Source organism: Strongylocentrotus purpuratus, unplaced genomic scaffold (genome assembly GCF_000002235.5).
Source record: "Strongylocentrotus purpuratus isolate Spur 01 unplaced genomic scaffold, Spur_5.0 spur5_scaffold_5, whole genome shotgun sequence".
Lineage (NCBI taxonomy): Eukaryota > Metazoa > Echinodermata > Echinoidea > Camarodonta > Strongylocentrotidae > Strongylocentrotus > Strongylocentrotus purpuratus.
Window position 1 is genome coordinate 19,620,185 of NW_022145611.1, and position 17,623 is coordinate 19,637,807.

The window sequence follows — 17,623 nt, forward strand, 5'->3', positions numbered from 1 at the left end:
CGTATTATTTGTTCTGATTGGATGAAATTCACAAACAGAATGACATTTGACCAATGATATACTGTGTACAAAGATAGCGCATATCAGTAATACCATAGGGCTACTCCGTTCCAGAATACTCCCAGAAAAATGATTGATTGATTGATTGATTGATTGATTGATTTTAAAGCTTCCAAGATACAACAATATACCACCTTAGTCAGCTTGAACAGGATAACCCACGAAAGCTCGAGAGCTTATTTCCAATGGGGTCCCTTACCATGGGTGTCGATCCAGGAGGGATGGGGGGGGGGGGGGGGGGGGGGGAGATATATATATCTATATATATATATATATATTTATATTGGGGGGGGGGGATATATCCCCCCCCCCCCAATATTTCAGATGGGGGGGGGTGGCCTGTACAGTCATCCCCCCCAATAAATCACCATCAAAAAAAAAAAATGAAGAGAAAAATTAATGATAAGAGCCCGATGAGAGTAGTTAATGGTTATTACTCGCAAGATGACCCTCAATATACACATTTTGCTATGAATTATAAGACTTGTTATGTTGTTTCCGTTCACTCTTTTTAAAATTCACGTCGTTGTATCTTTATTTGTTTGTTTTTTTCACTAATTTTATTTCCTGATATTTCCTAAAATATTTTTCAAAACGCGCTAAAAGTTACAGTCGTGTATTTGTTTAACTCTTTTAATTTGGGCATTATTGCCAAGAAAAAATTATCAACCAATTCCTCAATATAAAGAACTCTTAAAGGTAAAGGAAAGCATCTGAGCAAGAATATCACATGTCTTTTGGCCAGTTCAATCTGAAGTGATTTTTAAAGCTATGTGGGGTTGATGATGCGTTTTTTTCTCATAATGCAAGTAGAGTAATAAAATATTGTATCATTGAAGAGGAAGACGGTTTTGTCCAAATGGCAGCATGTAGGAGACGAAACTTTCAGTTTGTTCCCTGATTCATACTCAGTATCTATTTTGTTTTATTGATTTCATCCATTTCTTTGTTTATTTATATCTCTACGTGTTAAACATTTGAAGAGCTGTTTTCCGAAAGGAGCAAAATCTTTTGATAGCAAATGGAGATAATGATATACGTTTTCCTTTATTTACCTTGAACAAAATTATTAACCTAAATTACGAGAGAAATTATGAACACATGCATCTTTTAATAACAATTTTGCATAGACACCTGAACAAAATCGGGTAAACAAAGAGTTCTTTCTTAAGTTACACACATGGATCTATAGTGCCTCTTGAAAATAAGCTCACTGTATGTACATAACAGGCAATACAGCAGAATACTCCAATTCGATATTTTGGAGAAAGATTATTATGTCACAACTTATTTTTGTTTTATTAAAAAGTTGATGTAGACCTATGTATTGTATTCAAGGGTAACAGGCATAAGATAGTTAAGGTGTTTTTGAAGGTTAGAATATTATAAAATTTGAAGGTTTGTTTATAACACCCTTCCAATAATAATGCACGTTCTAAGACTGCTTATAGTTTTTTGAAGAAAAAATAGTGCTCTGGTCAGGGCCTTAGGGGAATATTATGCTTATATTTTAGAGCGTATCTGGTATGATAAGTATATCTGGGTGAAGAAGGAGATAAAGGAAGTTTGTTGTTTGGTAGTTGGAACGTAAGTTTTATATTATGTTTGTAAGAAACAGACCAGAGGCGGCCCTCCCGGGGGCAGAGGGGGCACAGTGACCCCACTTTTTTACGCACCCGAAAAGTGCCCCTGTTCACACAGGAAAAGTGCCCCTTTTTTACATAGGAATAGTGCCCCTTTTATTTTGACAAGTGCCCCTTTTACTTTGACAAGTGCCCCTATTAACAAGTAAAAGTGCCCCTTCAACTTTTCAACTCTGATAAGTGCCCTTTTATTTGGTAGTGTGCCCTTTTCCTTCGACAAGTTCCCATTTTTCTTTGCAATAAGTGTCCATTTTCCTTTCTCATAAGTGCCCTTTCTCTGGTAAATGACCCTTTTCAGGTACGAGAAGTTACTCGTTTTCACTTCACATAAGTGCCCCCTTCACCTCCTATAAATGCCCCTTTAAAATCATTTTCTTATAAGTGCCTCTTTTTCATTCACATAAGTACCCCTTTTCATATTTGGTCATTGCCCCTTTTCAGGTGCGATAAGTGCCTCTTTTCACCTCTGGTAATTTTCCTTTTAACAGTGATACGTGCCCTTTTCGTTTCGAATAAGGGACCTATCCCCTTTTCATAATGCCCCTTTTCACTTTTTATAAATGCCCCATCAAACTCTGATGGGAGCCCATTTTCCGTCGACGAATGCCTATTGTCATGACTGATTTTTTTCCCTGGTGAGTGCCTCTTTTTGAGGGTGTAAGAAGTGCCCTATTTTCACCTCTGACAAATTCTCTTTGTATATTTCGCACGGCGACCTCACAAAATTAATCTTAACATTTTTCCTCGCTCGCAAATAAATTTTCAGACCGTCACACCCAACTGCAAAGCATGATGCTAAAGCAAAATAAAATAATCGCAGAAAAGTAGAGGGAAATAGGATGAGAGAGGGGAGGAGAGAGCGAAAGAGAGAGGGGGAGGAGAGAGAGAGAGAGAGAGAGAGAGAGAGAGAGAGAGAGAGAGAGAGCACGAATTATAATGACCCCTTGCCTAAAACCATCAAATAGGCTGAGTAAGATCGTTACTTCTTCCATTTACTCTCCCCTCTTCTTCTTACCTTTTTGTTTTTTCCCTTCCCCCAAGTTGCTCTCTTATACTTTTCTCTAACAACCTCAGTACTCTTGTTTTCCCCAGTTTGCCTCTTGTACTGTTCTAACCTCTTTGCATTTAGCACCTATACCCAATCTTGCTCCAATCAATGTTTATATGTTAATTCATAAGATCATATTCGATGTTTGATTTCTTCTTTTTTAATTCTCGATTTTTCTTTATAGTTTCATTTATCGTGTATCCTCATTCATTATAATATGATTATCTGCCTTCATTTGTGCATATATTTTGTTTGTACTTTTATTTACATGTATATAACTTTATCTAACATGGTGCATGGTGGCTCAGTGGTTAGAGCGCCCGCCTCAAGTTCGTGGGTTCGAACCCCGGCCAAGTCATACCAAAGACTTTTAACAATGGGACCTTCTGCCTTAGGCGCTCAGCATAATATTATTAGATTGGAGAAGGGTAGTAATAACATAATGTTATGCAGGGCCCGCTGGAAGAGCAGTTTAATAACTGAAGTGGATACCCTGCGTAAATAAAACGTTATTATTATTATCTTCTATTTATCATTATTTATGTTTATTTCATATAGGCCTACATGTATATAATAAATAGAACAAATAATTTAATGTAGATATTCCTCCGTCACGGCGATATACAAATAATAATAAAAATAATTGAAATGAAAATCCTTGAGAGTTCTATTCTTCACTATACTGACCAGTTTCATTTTTATTTCTTCAGATAGTGAATTCTAAATCAAAATTTACAAACAAATGCAACAAAAATTACAAAATGTAATCAAATAATGCGTATATAATTTTTTTAAATAATATATCTTTTTTGGCATTTTGTTCTTTTTCAGCAATAAACAATAAGAATTTAAAGAAGTTGTTCTTTCAAAGATATGTAATATATATAATTATCTTTGTTTGCATTTTGTTCTTTTTCAGTTTCAGTTTCAATTCAGTTTATTTCACATTTCACATTCACATTAATTACATAAATCATATAATAAGCAATAAACGATAAGAATGAAACAAAAATGTTCTTTTAATAAGTGTAAAAATCCATACAACAATATCAGGTCATGAAAGTAATAATACAGTCGAAATAACACACGGAGAAATATACATACGATTGCATGGTATTTAAACTGAAATTAATATAATAATCTATAGTAAAAAGCTAAGCTTGTAAATTGTAGATTCCCTTGAATAAATAAGAGCAGTCTATTGAGCATGTAGATTATGAGGGAGGCGAAAATAAGTATTTCATTATAAGTATTTTTTTTGTATTGTATTTTCTTATGTATACATAATTAGTACGCATTATGTTAAAGCACGGACTTGCAGAAGAACAGCCATTGTTGGCTAAAGTAAGTGTTTCCGTGCCGAACTTTAAAAATGAAAATGAAAGGAAAATCTTTCCCAAATCGTCATATTTTTTATCCACCGTTACGCAGGTTATTATTTACTGGTAGGCCTAATTGATAAAATACACTTTATTTTGTTTGATATTCAGATCATCATCTGGTATACATAAAAGGGCAATCCAACCCTTGTAATAAGTTCATTTGTATAAAAGCAGAAAAATAAGAGAAACAAAATGTTGAAATAATTCGAACAAAATATAGTATGAATGTTCGATATAATTATGAGATCACTAGAGCTATGCGAATCTCAAATTACAAATCTGTCGGTAAAGTAGTCACAATCCAACCCGCCCACTTTTCTTGTATACAAATAATTAGATATCATTTTCTGTTTTCCTTGGTTCCGTTTTTTTTGTTGGTCCTGCTTTCTTCTAGAGTTGTTGGCTATTAAGGTTAGATTTATTCCCTTTAATATAAGATTTATTCAATCTTATGTCTCTCTTAATAATATTTATCGGATCCGGTAGTGGATGCGCCCCGATACCCCTTTTCCTTCCCAAAAAACTTGTACCGTTTGGTTTGCCTAGTACCCCCCCCCCCCGCCACCAATTAGTGTTATTTAGGGTACGCATATGCTCGTTCCCTCTTTTTGAAAGCACGGCCCCCTATCTGAGGACTGCCAACATTTTCCGAAACCCCCTTTTGCAGGCTTTTCGCGGGCTTTTCCTGCCTTGGAGACCCCCCTAAATCAGGAAAAATGCTCAATGTACCCCCCCCTAAATTTGGAATAATTTCTCAGGAGTCCAAAGAGATGAGAGAAAAAAAAAAGAAAAAACACCCCTTTTTAAAGAAATCTCCGGGTGAAAAGTCAAATACACCCTTTTTTTTTTTTTACAATTCTCGGGCCGGACTTCGTCGCACGAAAAGTACCCCTTTGGCAACACGCATGCGGTCATTCCGACCCCTGAGTGGGGGGCCGGGGCCTAGTATAAGGGCGGGTGCTTGTCCCAGGCGCGGATCCAGGATTTCTTAAGGGGGGGGGGCCCAAATTTGAAATAATGCAAGCTAAATATTGGTACGTAATGGTGACACCGGCAGTGGCAAAAACGTTTGGGGGGGGGGGGGGGAGGGGGTAGACAAAAAACAAATCTCCATCACCCCACTCTTACATGCAGGCCCCGCTGAACGTTTCTCGGCGGAGGTCAAGAGTGGAGCCCCCAGAAGCTCAGAAGGTATAGGCATTTAATTACTGTCAGATGAGCATATTTTGATACCTTATTAATTTTTGACACTGGCAAGACACAAATTGGTGTAGGGTCCAGGGGGCGAAGCCCCCGGAAGCTCAGGGGTTTTAGGCAATACATTACGGTCAGATGAGCATATTTTTATACCTTATTTGTGACACTGGCAGGACACAAATTGGTGTTGGGTCCTGGGGCGGTATTCTAAACCCTGTGTTATCTCTAATATTGTTGTATCTTTGAAGATAAGATAAAGTTGGTATTCTGAACATTGTTGTAACTTTTGTGTTATCTTTTGTTGTATCTTTTCTCTCATCTTATTGGCCGCGCCTGCGCTCATACTTTGGTGCGCTTGTAATTGTGCGTATTATTAATAAAGTGGCATTTAATTCTCATTTGCATATGCGCACGGGAGATTATGTCGAGATAATTGGTATTCTGAAAGTTGTTGTATCTTTTATCTTATCTTATCTTGCATGGTATTTACAACAATATTTACAACAGGTAGGGGGTTGTTGTATCTTTCGTGGTGATATAATGGCGGCAATATTTTTTGCCCAGAACCAACTTCGTGCCAATAGACGAGTTAGAAGAAGATTGTGTGTTGACCGGAAACATCACAGATGAGAACTTTCTAAGATATTACATGCTAGGATAGGACTATTTTAATGCTCTCATCTTAACCAATATAGTGAAAGCGTGATTTGTCTTCATGATCCACATTCAACAGCGCATAATGATGACGCGCGTAATAAGTGCTCAAATAACTAATTACGCCCAAGATTAGTATGCGCTAGGCGCATCTTCAGATATGGCATAAAGTATTCCTATTGGTTGATCTACTTATCATGCTTATATAAAATAGATTTTGATTGGTAGGGTCCATAAAAATGGGCGTGTCATCAATGGTCAAAGATAAGATAGAGGCGGTCCTTCAAGAGATAACACAGGGATAAAACAATGTTCAGAATACCAACTTACAACAATATTAGCGCTGTGTTATCTCTGGAAGATACAACAAAAGATAACACAAAACTTACAACAATGTTCAGAATACCACCCCAGGGGGCGGAGCCCCCAGAGGCGCAGGGGTATTATACATTAAATCATCGCCAGATGACCATATTTGTATACCTTATTTGTAACACTGGCAGATCACGAATTGGCCTGGGGGCAAGGGGGCGGAGCCCCCGGAAGCTCAGAGCTTTTGGGCAATAAATTACAGTCAGATGAGCATATTTTTATACCTTATTTGTGACACTGGCAGGACACTAATTGGCATGATGTCCATGGGGCCGAGACCCCAGGAGCTCAGGGGTTTTAGGCATTAAATTACCTTCAGATGATCATCCAGGTGCCTGACTTTGGGCGCTAGGTGAAATCCAGGGGGCAGAGCCCCGGGAGCTCAGGGTTTTTAGACATTAAATTACCGTCAGATGATCATCCAGGTGCCTGATTTTGGGCCCTAAGTGAAATCCAGGGGGCAGAGCCCCCGGAGGCTCAGGGGTTTTAGGCATTAAATTACCGTCAGATGAGAATCCAGGTGCCTGACTTTGGGCCCTAGGTAAAATCCAAGGGGCAGAGCCCCCGGAAGCTCAGGGGTTCTAAGGCATTTAATCGCGGTCAGATGAGCACTTTTTTTGTTGTTGTTTTCTTTCCCCTTTTTTTTGCCAGGGGGGGGGGGCGGCCCCCTGGATCCGCCACTGGCTTGTTCCACCCCTCACCCTTCTCCCCTCCTAATGTTCAGGTCATTTAATCGGGATTTCCTTTTCCTTGTAATTTTTTCAAGTTTACCTTTGATCTGCACATGCCCAAACCAAAGTAGAACCATAAAATAGACACTTTGGTCACTTGTAGTAGCTGAAACATTCATTTTGAAAATGTATTCAAAAGATCTAAGAAATGTTTAGCATTTTATCAAAGAACTTCCCTTTTTAGGGTTATTCTAAATTTTAGCCCACTTTTTAAATATTTTTGCATGTTTTATTCTGTATTGTATTTTTTTTATGAATGGTCGAATAAATAATATACAAGGGTACAGGCGCGTACGCAGGATTTTTTTTTTTTTTTTTTTTTTTGGGGGGGGGGGGGGGGTCCTAAAAATTTCGCTTAGATTTAGCCAACCGCTGAATAAGCGAGGGGGGGGGGGGGTAAGAGTACATTTTTGGGTCACCATTACTATAATTTTTATATTTTTGTTATATTTTGTATTATTATTATTATTTTTGAATTAAAAACAAAAAACAAAAGGGGGGGGGGGTCCTCCAAACACACATATCAAAAAGGTTAAGGGGGGGGGGGGGGTTCAACCCATCGACCATCAAATTAGCAATCAAATATTTTTGCAGCTGGTCTACATCACGCACGTCGATCATTCTAATAACAGCACATCTTTCTTTACACGCACACGTTTTTTTTACCGAGGCTTGGCTAGGCGTAACGCGTGAGGCCCATACGGTTGTTTTTGTTGTTGTAAAGACAGCACGGAACCTGATTTCATATTCCTGAGCTCTCAATTTCTAGTTTATGTTTTAGTTGCAGCTTTTATCCGCAGTTTAACCAAGAATATTACAGAGGTCTTTGCTAGGAATCTCACGAAGTCGCGGCTTGTTCCTGCACACCCGACAAAACTCCACTCGCTCTGCACGCTGAGTCTGATCCCGCACGGTATTCGAAACATTTGGAATTGGATTCGGATTTGGATTTTGTGGCCTGATCCTGCTGATCGTCTATGCAGTGTTATATTTTGTTGATTGTCACTGCACTGGAGCCCTCTGATCGTCTTCCAGACCTTTTAAGTTAACGTAAAGGCAACTACATAATCACCATGGTATGAATAAATTGAGGCGTAAAATAAGTATTGTTAGGCCCACTCCTCTTCATACTGTACATTAATGACATCACTACTAATATCTCGTCCTCCATCAGACTGTTTGCAGATGACTGCCTCATCTACAGAGAAATCCAGTCTGAACAGGATGCTGCACTTCTTCAAGAGGATCTTGACACCCTATCAAAATGGTCCCTTGATTGGCAGATGAGATTCAACCCTGCAAAGTGCTCCCTACTCCGTATCACCAAGAAACGTCGCAGTATTGGGACAACATACAGCATGAGAGGGGCTGATCTGCAGCAAGTTGACAATCACCCATACCTTGGCGTGGAATTCTCTTCCAAGATGGACTGGGGTGTACATATCAACAATGTCACAAGCAAAGCCCGGAAATCGCTCAACTTCCTTCAACGGAATCTTTACAAGTGTCCTGAGAAGATCAAGCAGCAGGCTTATACTTCCCTGGTACGGCCAATCTTGGAGTATTCGTGTACAGCATGGGATCCCTACTTCCAGAAACACATTTCAGCCCTTGAATCAGTGCAAAGGAAAGCTGCCCGTTTTGTGAAAGGGAACTATCAGCGTACGGCTAGCGTCAGCCAGATGCTGCAGGAGCTGAAGTGGCCTTCACTTCAAGATAGGAGGACAGTTGCACGTCTTACCATGCTGTTCAAGATCAACTCTCATGAACTCCCGATTACCATCCCAGAGAAGTTTATCCCAGTCACCAACAACCCCAACAGACCAGTCACCCGTAGTCAGAGACCAAGCCAGTACATCAACTACTCTGCCAGGACCGAAGCATACAAGAACAGCTTCTATCCTCGTACCATTCAGCAATGGAATCGACTACCAGCCACCATCATCAAAGAGTCAACATCGGCCAAGTCCTTCAATACCAAAGTTTGGAGCTACATGCAGAATGACCACTCAGCCCAGCTGTACACAGGCGGGATAGAGCGTCAATGTGGCTCTACTTCATCTATAAATTAGATGATGTCTACAACCCACTCATTTTATGAGCACCTTATTATTTTGTTTTTTGAACTTTGCATCAGTTGTGATGTTTGTTGACAGTTTGCGATGCCACGGAAATCTGGACGTATATACCAATTGGTCCTGTCCAGTACCACCTTAGATGTAGATGTAGAAGTAGATCTAGACTCTACTAGTCTAGATCTGACTCTAGTCTAGATCTGACTGAGATTCTGACTGTCGATGCCATCTCACTCTCGCTATCTCACTCTCGCTATCTCACTCTCACTATCTCACTCTCACTCTCACTTCTCAGTCTCACTCTCAGTCTAGATCTAGATCTAATCAGGCCGAAAATTCTGTCTCTTTTGTTCGTTAACCTCTGATTTGGGTAGGGTCAGCTCTAGACCAAAATTTCTGTCTCTTTCATTCGTTAAGCCTCTGATTTGGGTAGGGTCGGCTCCTCTCTTTAGCCGACCGCCTGAGTCCCGATCCTACCAAAATCAGAGGCTAACGAACGAAAGAGACAGAAATTTCGGTCTAGGTCAGCTCAAGTCTGAATTGTCTGTCTCTTTCGTTCGCTAGCCTCTGATTTGGGTAGGGTCGGCTCCTCGCTTTAGCCTACCCTACCCAAATCAGAGGCTAACGAACGAAAGAGACAGAAAATTCGGGCTAGGTCGGCTCCTCTCATTACTGATTTGGGTAGGGTCCTAACCCTACCCAAATCGGAGGTTAACGAACGAAAGAGACTGAATTTTCAGTCTAGAGACCTACTGTATGCATAAAAAACATTTGATTCTCAAAATATCATCTTTTTTAAATTTCTTGATTCTTACTTTGTATTTGTAAGTTTGTTTATATGACTACCGGTAACTTTTGTATTGTTACATTTATATTTGTCTTAATAAAAATATCTTAATAATCAGTGTCAGTTGGCCTTTGAAATTATCCTGTTAAATTATCCTCTCAAATTTTAAGATGAGCTAAGCTACATTGTAGGCTCACCGCACACTAAATGATCCTACTTGATCCATTTTCAAAGAAGATATTGAAAATCAAACAAATGTCTTTCAAAATGAGATTCTGAATATTATAGTCTAATAATCAGAATTCATGTGCATTGAAGCCTTTTAGTTCTAGTCGGAATAAACTACAGGTAAATTGTATACATTTCAGCTTCAAATTGTAGACAATCACATTTCACATGACTGGTCTGACATCGCCACGATTCACGCCTTCTCGGCCAATTTGGATTTTCTTCCGACTGGAAATCTTGCAGTCACTCCAAATTTTGATATGATTTATCACATGATTGTTCAGAACCTTGACCATTCAGGTTTTCTAGCCACAAATTGAAGGCAGATGGTATCGTATGCTGTAGGCACTATGGAAATATTAAGACAATATTAAATTATAAAGTGAGAGAATAGTAAATTTCTCTTTAGAGAAAATCTACATATGAAAACTACATGTAGTATGATTTAAAGCATTAGATTTTTTGTATGAGATGTTCGATTCTTAATGTTTTCCCTTCTGACTCGCACTTCATGTACATGTGATTTTCGTCTAGTCATTCTATTTCTAATATCACAACAAATTATACTGAAGACTTTTTTTCCCTCTTCATCCCACTATAGACCCTTCATTTTACCATGTTTATTTTCTTGTCTTCATTTTTTTTTCTGCAGTCTCACACAATTCTGTTGATTCAGCCGGGAGAGATATCAGACACGAGAACATACACAGATTACAATTCTGTGAGAGAATGTATGGAAGGTAATGTTTCAATTCAATGATTTAGTTCAGTTTAACCCTGGAACATGAATCATTGCCCATTTATTTTAAATGAACCTTTTCTTCTCAGTTGATCCCACCACTATTTTGGAGATTCCAGGAGTCCAAATAAAGTAAATGTGTAAAAATCTAACCGGTTAGGAGCTTTGGATAGCATTAGAACGACAGGCATAAATTTTGTATAGAAAAAAGAGGGATGGTAGAAGAAGGCTATTATGAATTTTGGATGGCAGGCATGGATGAAAGGGTAACACTAACAGAGTAGCAGGGGTAAATTGCTGTGGGTCATCATCATCATACAAGTTTGAACAGATTGGATAATCAACGAGGCCTTCCTTGACTTTGCGGATAAAATCCTGATGGAGATGGTCCAGATTGGAGCAGAGTCCAACAAAGTGCTCCACTGTCTCATCGTCAGTTTTACAAAGAGGGCATGTACAGATAGGGTTTTTTAAGCGTGAAGAGACGGCATTGTGTCAAGTACTTGGATGTGAGTATGTGGGCCCTCACTATAAGGGCTCTTCGGATGGGAGGAGATGGTGGGTTCTTCAGATATAGGAGATTTGCAGAGGGTGGAGTGTTATCTATCCAGAACTTGATAGAGGACTTAGAGCGGATTCCTTGTAGTGTATGGTGTTTTACTGCAAGGTATTTGTATTTGATTATCCTTTTCCAGGTTGAGTACAGAGGTGTTTGAGACGAGGCTATGGAGGTCTGGAAGATCATTCTTTCTCATCACTGTCTCTTGTAGAACCAGTATTATGGGTGTATCTGTGTTGAGGGCTTCTAAAAATGTTCTTAACTCAAAACGCTGTGGTCAAGCTTGGTCAGTTGACCTAGAAGCAACAGCCTGCCGAGGTCTATCTGCATGGAAACTGGCAGGAGGTTGGTGAGCAGATAGACTATCTCATCAGCAGCAGACTTCGGCACCCCTAATATCTGTTTGAAAAGATGTGATTGGGCCCTATCTAGTTTCAGCAGCATTGATTTTGTGAATATGATTATGGATGAGCCATGTAACATTTTCAGAATGCAGAAGGTATTCCACAGTTGGGATATAAGTGTAGGGATGAAACCACCAGTATATGCACTATTATGCACCAGTACCAGAGAGGGCGTAGAAAGTATGGAGACCCGTTCCAATGATGTTATCTGTGGGGTCATGCCTTGCGCCGTATTAGGTGCAGATGACTGACTTTCTCCTCAATAGTTGACCCATTGACTACCCAAGACGAGCATGTAGGTTGCTTTGTCTTACTGGTTACAATTTATTTATTTATTTATTTATTTATTCATTTCCTCTCATAGGGTGGATGGCCCTTTCAGCACAGCTGATTTTCAAAGGGGTCCACAAACATAAAAACAACAATAAATATACAGTGAATTATACAATAATATGTAAAACGTTGCAAATGCAAGAAGTAAGGCAATGAATATGTACATGTATAGTCAAACAAATAAATATCTAACAGATTAAAGTACAAAACAAACAAGCAATAAGACAGTTGATTGCAGATATTCAACTAGGACGACAACAAGCATACAATCACTGCACTTTTCGAAAAATTGATTTTGTAATGCCAGAACCTTGTAGTATACACCAATACTTATATGGTAGATGATCAAGCTTTTCTGATGGATTCCATAACGCTTCTTTCACAATGCAATTGCATGACCAGAACTCAACTTTATCTTTAATGTCAGACACATACATGTAATGGAACCAGTCGTCATTTGTCATATTTCCTGCAGAGTTTGAATATTACTGCTGACATCTTTTCATGGCAAATAACATGAATTTTGAGACTCTCTTTGACCTTTGAAACTCATTTTTAAAGATTCTTGTATTTGAATTGTTGTCATGTTTTATTCGTATCTGTACATGATGTATCTCAATTGTTCAATAAAAAAAGAAAGATAAGAAAGGAAAAGAAAATCATATTCAGATAATGGACCATTTCGTATAAAAGAATGGATTTTTTTTTTTTTTAAACATTTATAAATGACATTCATTTGAAGTAGCAAAAAAACACAAATATTTACAGTATCAGAAAATGAAATTGTCAAACCTCACATTTTCCATTTCCTTTTCCCTAAAATTGATATCTAATTCAGGAATCTGTCGGATCTTTGAGGAGCATCTGAAGAGGTTGCATCCTAACAGCCCATCCATCACATATGACATCAGTGAGCTGTTTGACTTCATTGATAACCTCACAGACCTGAGCTGCCTCATGTGAGTTTGGGACCAAACAAATATATATATATATACATGTATATATATATATGTCCTCTTATCCCCCGGGAAGAAATTCCTGGATCCGCCCCTGTTCCTATTCCATGAAACTTGAACATAGGGGTTATCAAGTATCAAGTTATCAATCATGTGATTAGTCTTTTAGGTGACAAAGTCAAGGTCAAAGGTAATTTAAGGTCTGCAAACTGAGACTTTGTTGTGGTATCAACATCAAGATTTTGAATTTTTAGCATAATTTCAAAAGCGTGTGTTCAAATTTCATGAAACTTGTACTCAGGGTTTTCAAGTATCACAAATCATATGACGCAAATTCCAGGTCACAATATCTAGAGCAAAGGCCATTTTAGGTCAGTAGAATGAGAATTAATAAATCAATTTTTATTCTTCGATCATATTCCATTAAAGTTATCAATCTTGGTACAAATTATAGTAAATAATTGTTCTGATGATTCTTAGCCAATATTCACTTCAAAATGCTGATTATATTCAGAGGTGTTTTTTTTTTTTTTCGGGGGGTGGGGGGGGGGGGGGGGGGCCTGCTAATGGGCCACCCTAGCTAACCCTGCCTATAAATAATGTTCCAACCTCAATTTTTCATCATATCGATTGCGTAAGGCAGGCCAGACCGCCGAGAGCGTTTCCCTTGTTAATTGTACTCGGCTACCTCACCTGGGCTAAGTGCAGATTCATATCGTGCCTAATGGTGTTAGTGCCAATGGCTCTCTACAACACCTGTAAACCATTTGCATTAATATCAGTCGTAACAATCGATTGGATGACCCAGAGATTTTTACAAAGATGTATTGTATTAAATATATGTACGTGTGGCTTTGATCCTTATACATGTATCATTGTTTGTACAAGTTACATTACCCAGGGTAAATTACATAACAGACTACATGTAATTGCTTTCTTCTATTCAACCGTGCATACTTATCAAATTTCTCTGTAGACTAATTTAGTACCGGTATAATTCTTTGGTTTCATCAATAATAACTAGTCAGTGATGTAGTGGTATTTCTTTGTTCTTATTTCACCCCAGCTTCCAACCGACTGCAAACATGTATGTTCCTGTGAACAAGGATTGGATCAAGGAGAAAATCTATCTCACACTAAGAAAGCAAGCTGCCAAGTGATGACTCTCTCTAGGTCCAACACATCACACTTGAACTTTGAACTTTTGATGAGAAATTGCCAAAAAAAAAGATGGAAAAACGTTGATTGAGATCATATTGTGCCGTATCTGAGAGGAAGTCTTTAACTTGGAGTAATCATCTTTTTTCACACTCATCAGTGTAATTATATTTTTCTACCAATATCATTGTGAGCAATGGGATGAACCATTGAAATATTTTAGTTGACTATTCTCGCTTCATTTTGCGACAAACATTTTTTCATCTTCTTTTGAGGGAGCGATGGGATTATGCTATTTGCACGTTAAGAATTAAGTTGCTTCTTGATCCATAGGAACCAATTATCAGACCTGACCAGTGAATAACGATTTACTTCTAATTAGGTGACAACTTTTCTTGTTGAAGAATTTGTTTGTTGATAATTAGATATGCCATCAGATGATCAGACCATTTTTCTGTTTATGAAAAGTAAAAATGCTTGTTAGGTGGAGGGAGAATAAGCTGCTTGTAATTTATGCCACTTTTTCATTATATGCGTGTTTGGAATTGCTGGATTGGGATAATTTTGTTTTCTCTTCTTTTGTTATTGTTAAATCCAAAGCGGAACTTGGACAGATAGAAAAGTATTAATTATGTTGTTACTGTGCTTTTTAGTGTTGTAATGTAAGTTTCCATACTGCAAAATGGATCCATAAGTAAGAGCATTCTGATTTTCTAGATTGATGTTGATTTCTATCTTTTTCCTTTTTTTTTTAAGGTAATACAAAGTTTTGGGAAATTTTGAAAATTGGGTGGATAGTGATTCTCTACAATTTTGATATATTTTGATGCCCCTGTAGATGTACAAGCACTAGAAAATTTAGCCCTTAAAACAATTCTGCTTTTGAGTAAAATTGAATATCAAAATTTACCGGTGCTCCCGGTAAATTTTGAAAAATTTCAAATAGCGCTTATGCCCATACAATTGTAGCTGCGACCATGCAAATCTCAGAATATGTAGTTGTGACATATAATTTCCAAACGGAAATAGCCAATCGGTCAAGTTTAGTCAAGAAACATTGTTTTATGGCTTAATTAAGCCATTGAGAGGGAGCTAACAGCATAAAGTGTTTATTATTTACAATTTCACAACTTTAGACTCAATTTCAACCACGACAACGATCACTGTATATTGTAGGATCGCATATGCTTCAAATATGTTCATTTGAACCAAATTCATGGCCCCATACCAAAGCTTTGTATTACCTTTAAGGCTTAAAAAGTAATTGTACTGTGTACTGGTAATTTCGAAAAATAATTTTCCAGGATCAAATGAAAATTCCATTGCATGTTCAAAACTACAAAAGAAAGGTTGATCTACCAAATGATTGTGTTAGAAATTCATGAACATAACATTCAAAGAATGACTGAAGACAGATGGAGACACCAAGCAACTTTTCCTGACCAATGCATTACACATTTTCAAATGTGCAAATGGAAGTTGTGTTTTTCTGGCAAAGTGGTTATCCAGGAAGCTTTCAGTACATATGGGTTGTTTATATTTGGCTGGGTCCTAACAACTCATCAGAATTTCTGTTTGCCACTTTCTCTTCAAATTAGTTGTGTGACTGAAACCCAAGGTTGTTCAAGCAAGCTAAATTGACAGTACTACTGAGCCGATCTTCAAAAATATTATATTAAAAAATGATAAAGATCCACTGCTGGGGAAGAATTTCTAGTTATGAATTCTCCTCCCAACCCAAACTGAATGCTCTCTCCAATCTTTAAGCCATGCTTTTCTAAAGCAATATCAATACAATGTTGTACCAGTGTCCTAAAGTGTTTGTGTGCAAATGAGAGGTTTTACATGTGAAATACATTTGTTTAGAGTATTAGCAGGATCACCTTTAACTGTAATTATTTTTAGGATTTATTTTTCCTCAAAATAACCAGAAATAATTGTTTTTATCATTGTACTATTGCATTTTTTTATCACTATTATGTCAGATAGAGTATTGTAAGTTGAATCTTACACTAACCAAATACATGTATACTGTTTGAAATCTATCAAAAATGTTTTTATGATGATTGGATGATTGTTTTACCCGACTACCTACTAAGAAACCATGTACATGAATATGTTTGTAAGCATCCAGGGGACTCTGTGGGACTTGGTAATGAGGATTAATGCCTGACCAAAGATCACTAGGGCATCAACTTTGTTTCGAACCCAGGACCTCCCAGTTACTAGACCACTAACTGAGCCATCGCGCTTCCAATTTTATGGAAATTCATGATGGTGTTAGGCATTGACTGTAATGATGCAGAGCTTAAACTTTCTCTCTATGTACTTTCAGTGCATGATAAGTCATAAATTATGAAAATACAACCTAAAAAGGTACTTGTAGTGGAATAAGTTTTCAATTGCCCTTCTACTTCAACTACGTGTTCGAGTGGCTAACCTGAAATCTATCTAAAAAGTATTTTTGTAATTTAAAATATTTTTAAAGATATTAAGTTTTTCTGAAACAAAAGATAATTGAATATGTAGAATCATCAAAATGTCAATATACTTAGAAGTGTAAGTTTGAAATGCTTTTATTTTTATCATTTATCCCACATGAACCACTTCTGTAAATTTTAAGTACCAGTTTAGGACAAAATGGTATGTGACAGATACTCACAAGATTTGTATTAGTTATTATGTAAGTATTAACAAGGTGAGTTTTTTTTTTCTGGGGGAGTTTGCATCTTAGACAGTATTTTGTTTGCCTGAGATAAAAAAAAATTGTGCTCACTTTTGTTTCAAGGAAGGAGTCATCAAATGTCTTTAGGAAGTGTATGTTGAATCGTGTCTACTCTGGTCGTGCGCCCTCTGCTTTCATTATTTTACAGTCGCAAGTCACTTGTTGACAACTTTGGGGCAACTTTTTAAAAGTTAGTTAACATGCTTTTATTTCTTGTAAGTAAGGTATTTGTACTTTTAACAAATATGTTGTGTATATACATATGTTACTTGTCAAGTACATTGTATAAGAAACAATTGAGTTTCTTCATTGTTCCTTTTAAGAAGAATAAAATAAACATTTTTGAATAAAAATCATTAAAAAATGCCTTCGTTTTAAATGTTTACTAGTCATTTTGTTATTAATTCTCCTTTAATTATCTATGAACCACACCCATTATGTACATACACATGCACCCCTACACACACATATGATTTAGGAAAATACAAAAAATAAAACAACAACAAACAATTTGTTGTCTTTGATTGTAGGCAGACAAGACTTCTCCGGGGACCAATGGATCGGATTTGAAG

General features: G+C 37.5%; 1 protein-coding gene across 1 annotated transcript; it reads left to right on the plus strand.

Annotated features, from left to right (window-relative positions):
* The first annotated feature begins 7,737 nt into the window (after positions 1–7,737).
* On the plus strand, positions 7,738–15,079 carry LOC579434 (enhancer of rudimentary homolog). Its single transcript, XM_030998356.1, has 4 exons — positions 7,738–8,163; positions 10,830–10,917; positions 13,051–13,171; positions 14,235–15,079. The coding sequence occupies exons 1-4, from the start codon at positions 8,161–8,163 to the stop codon at positions 14,326–14,328; spliced, it is 306 nt and encodes a 101-aa protein (XP_030854216.1). The 5' UTR covers positions 7,738–8,160; the 3' UTR covers positions 14,329–15,079.
* The last annotated feature ends 2,544 nt before the right edge of the window (positions 15,080–17,623 follow it).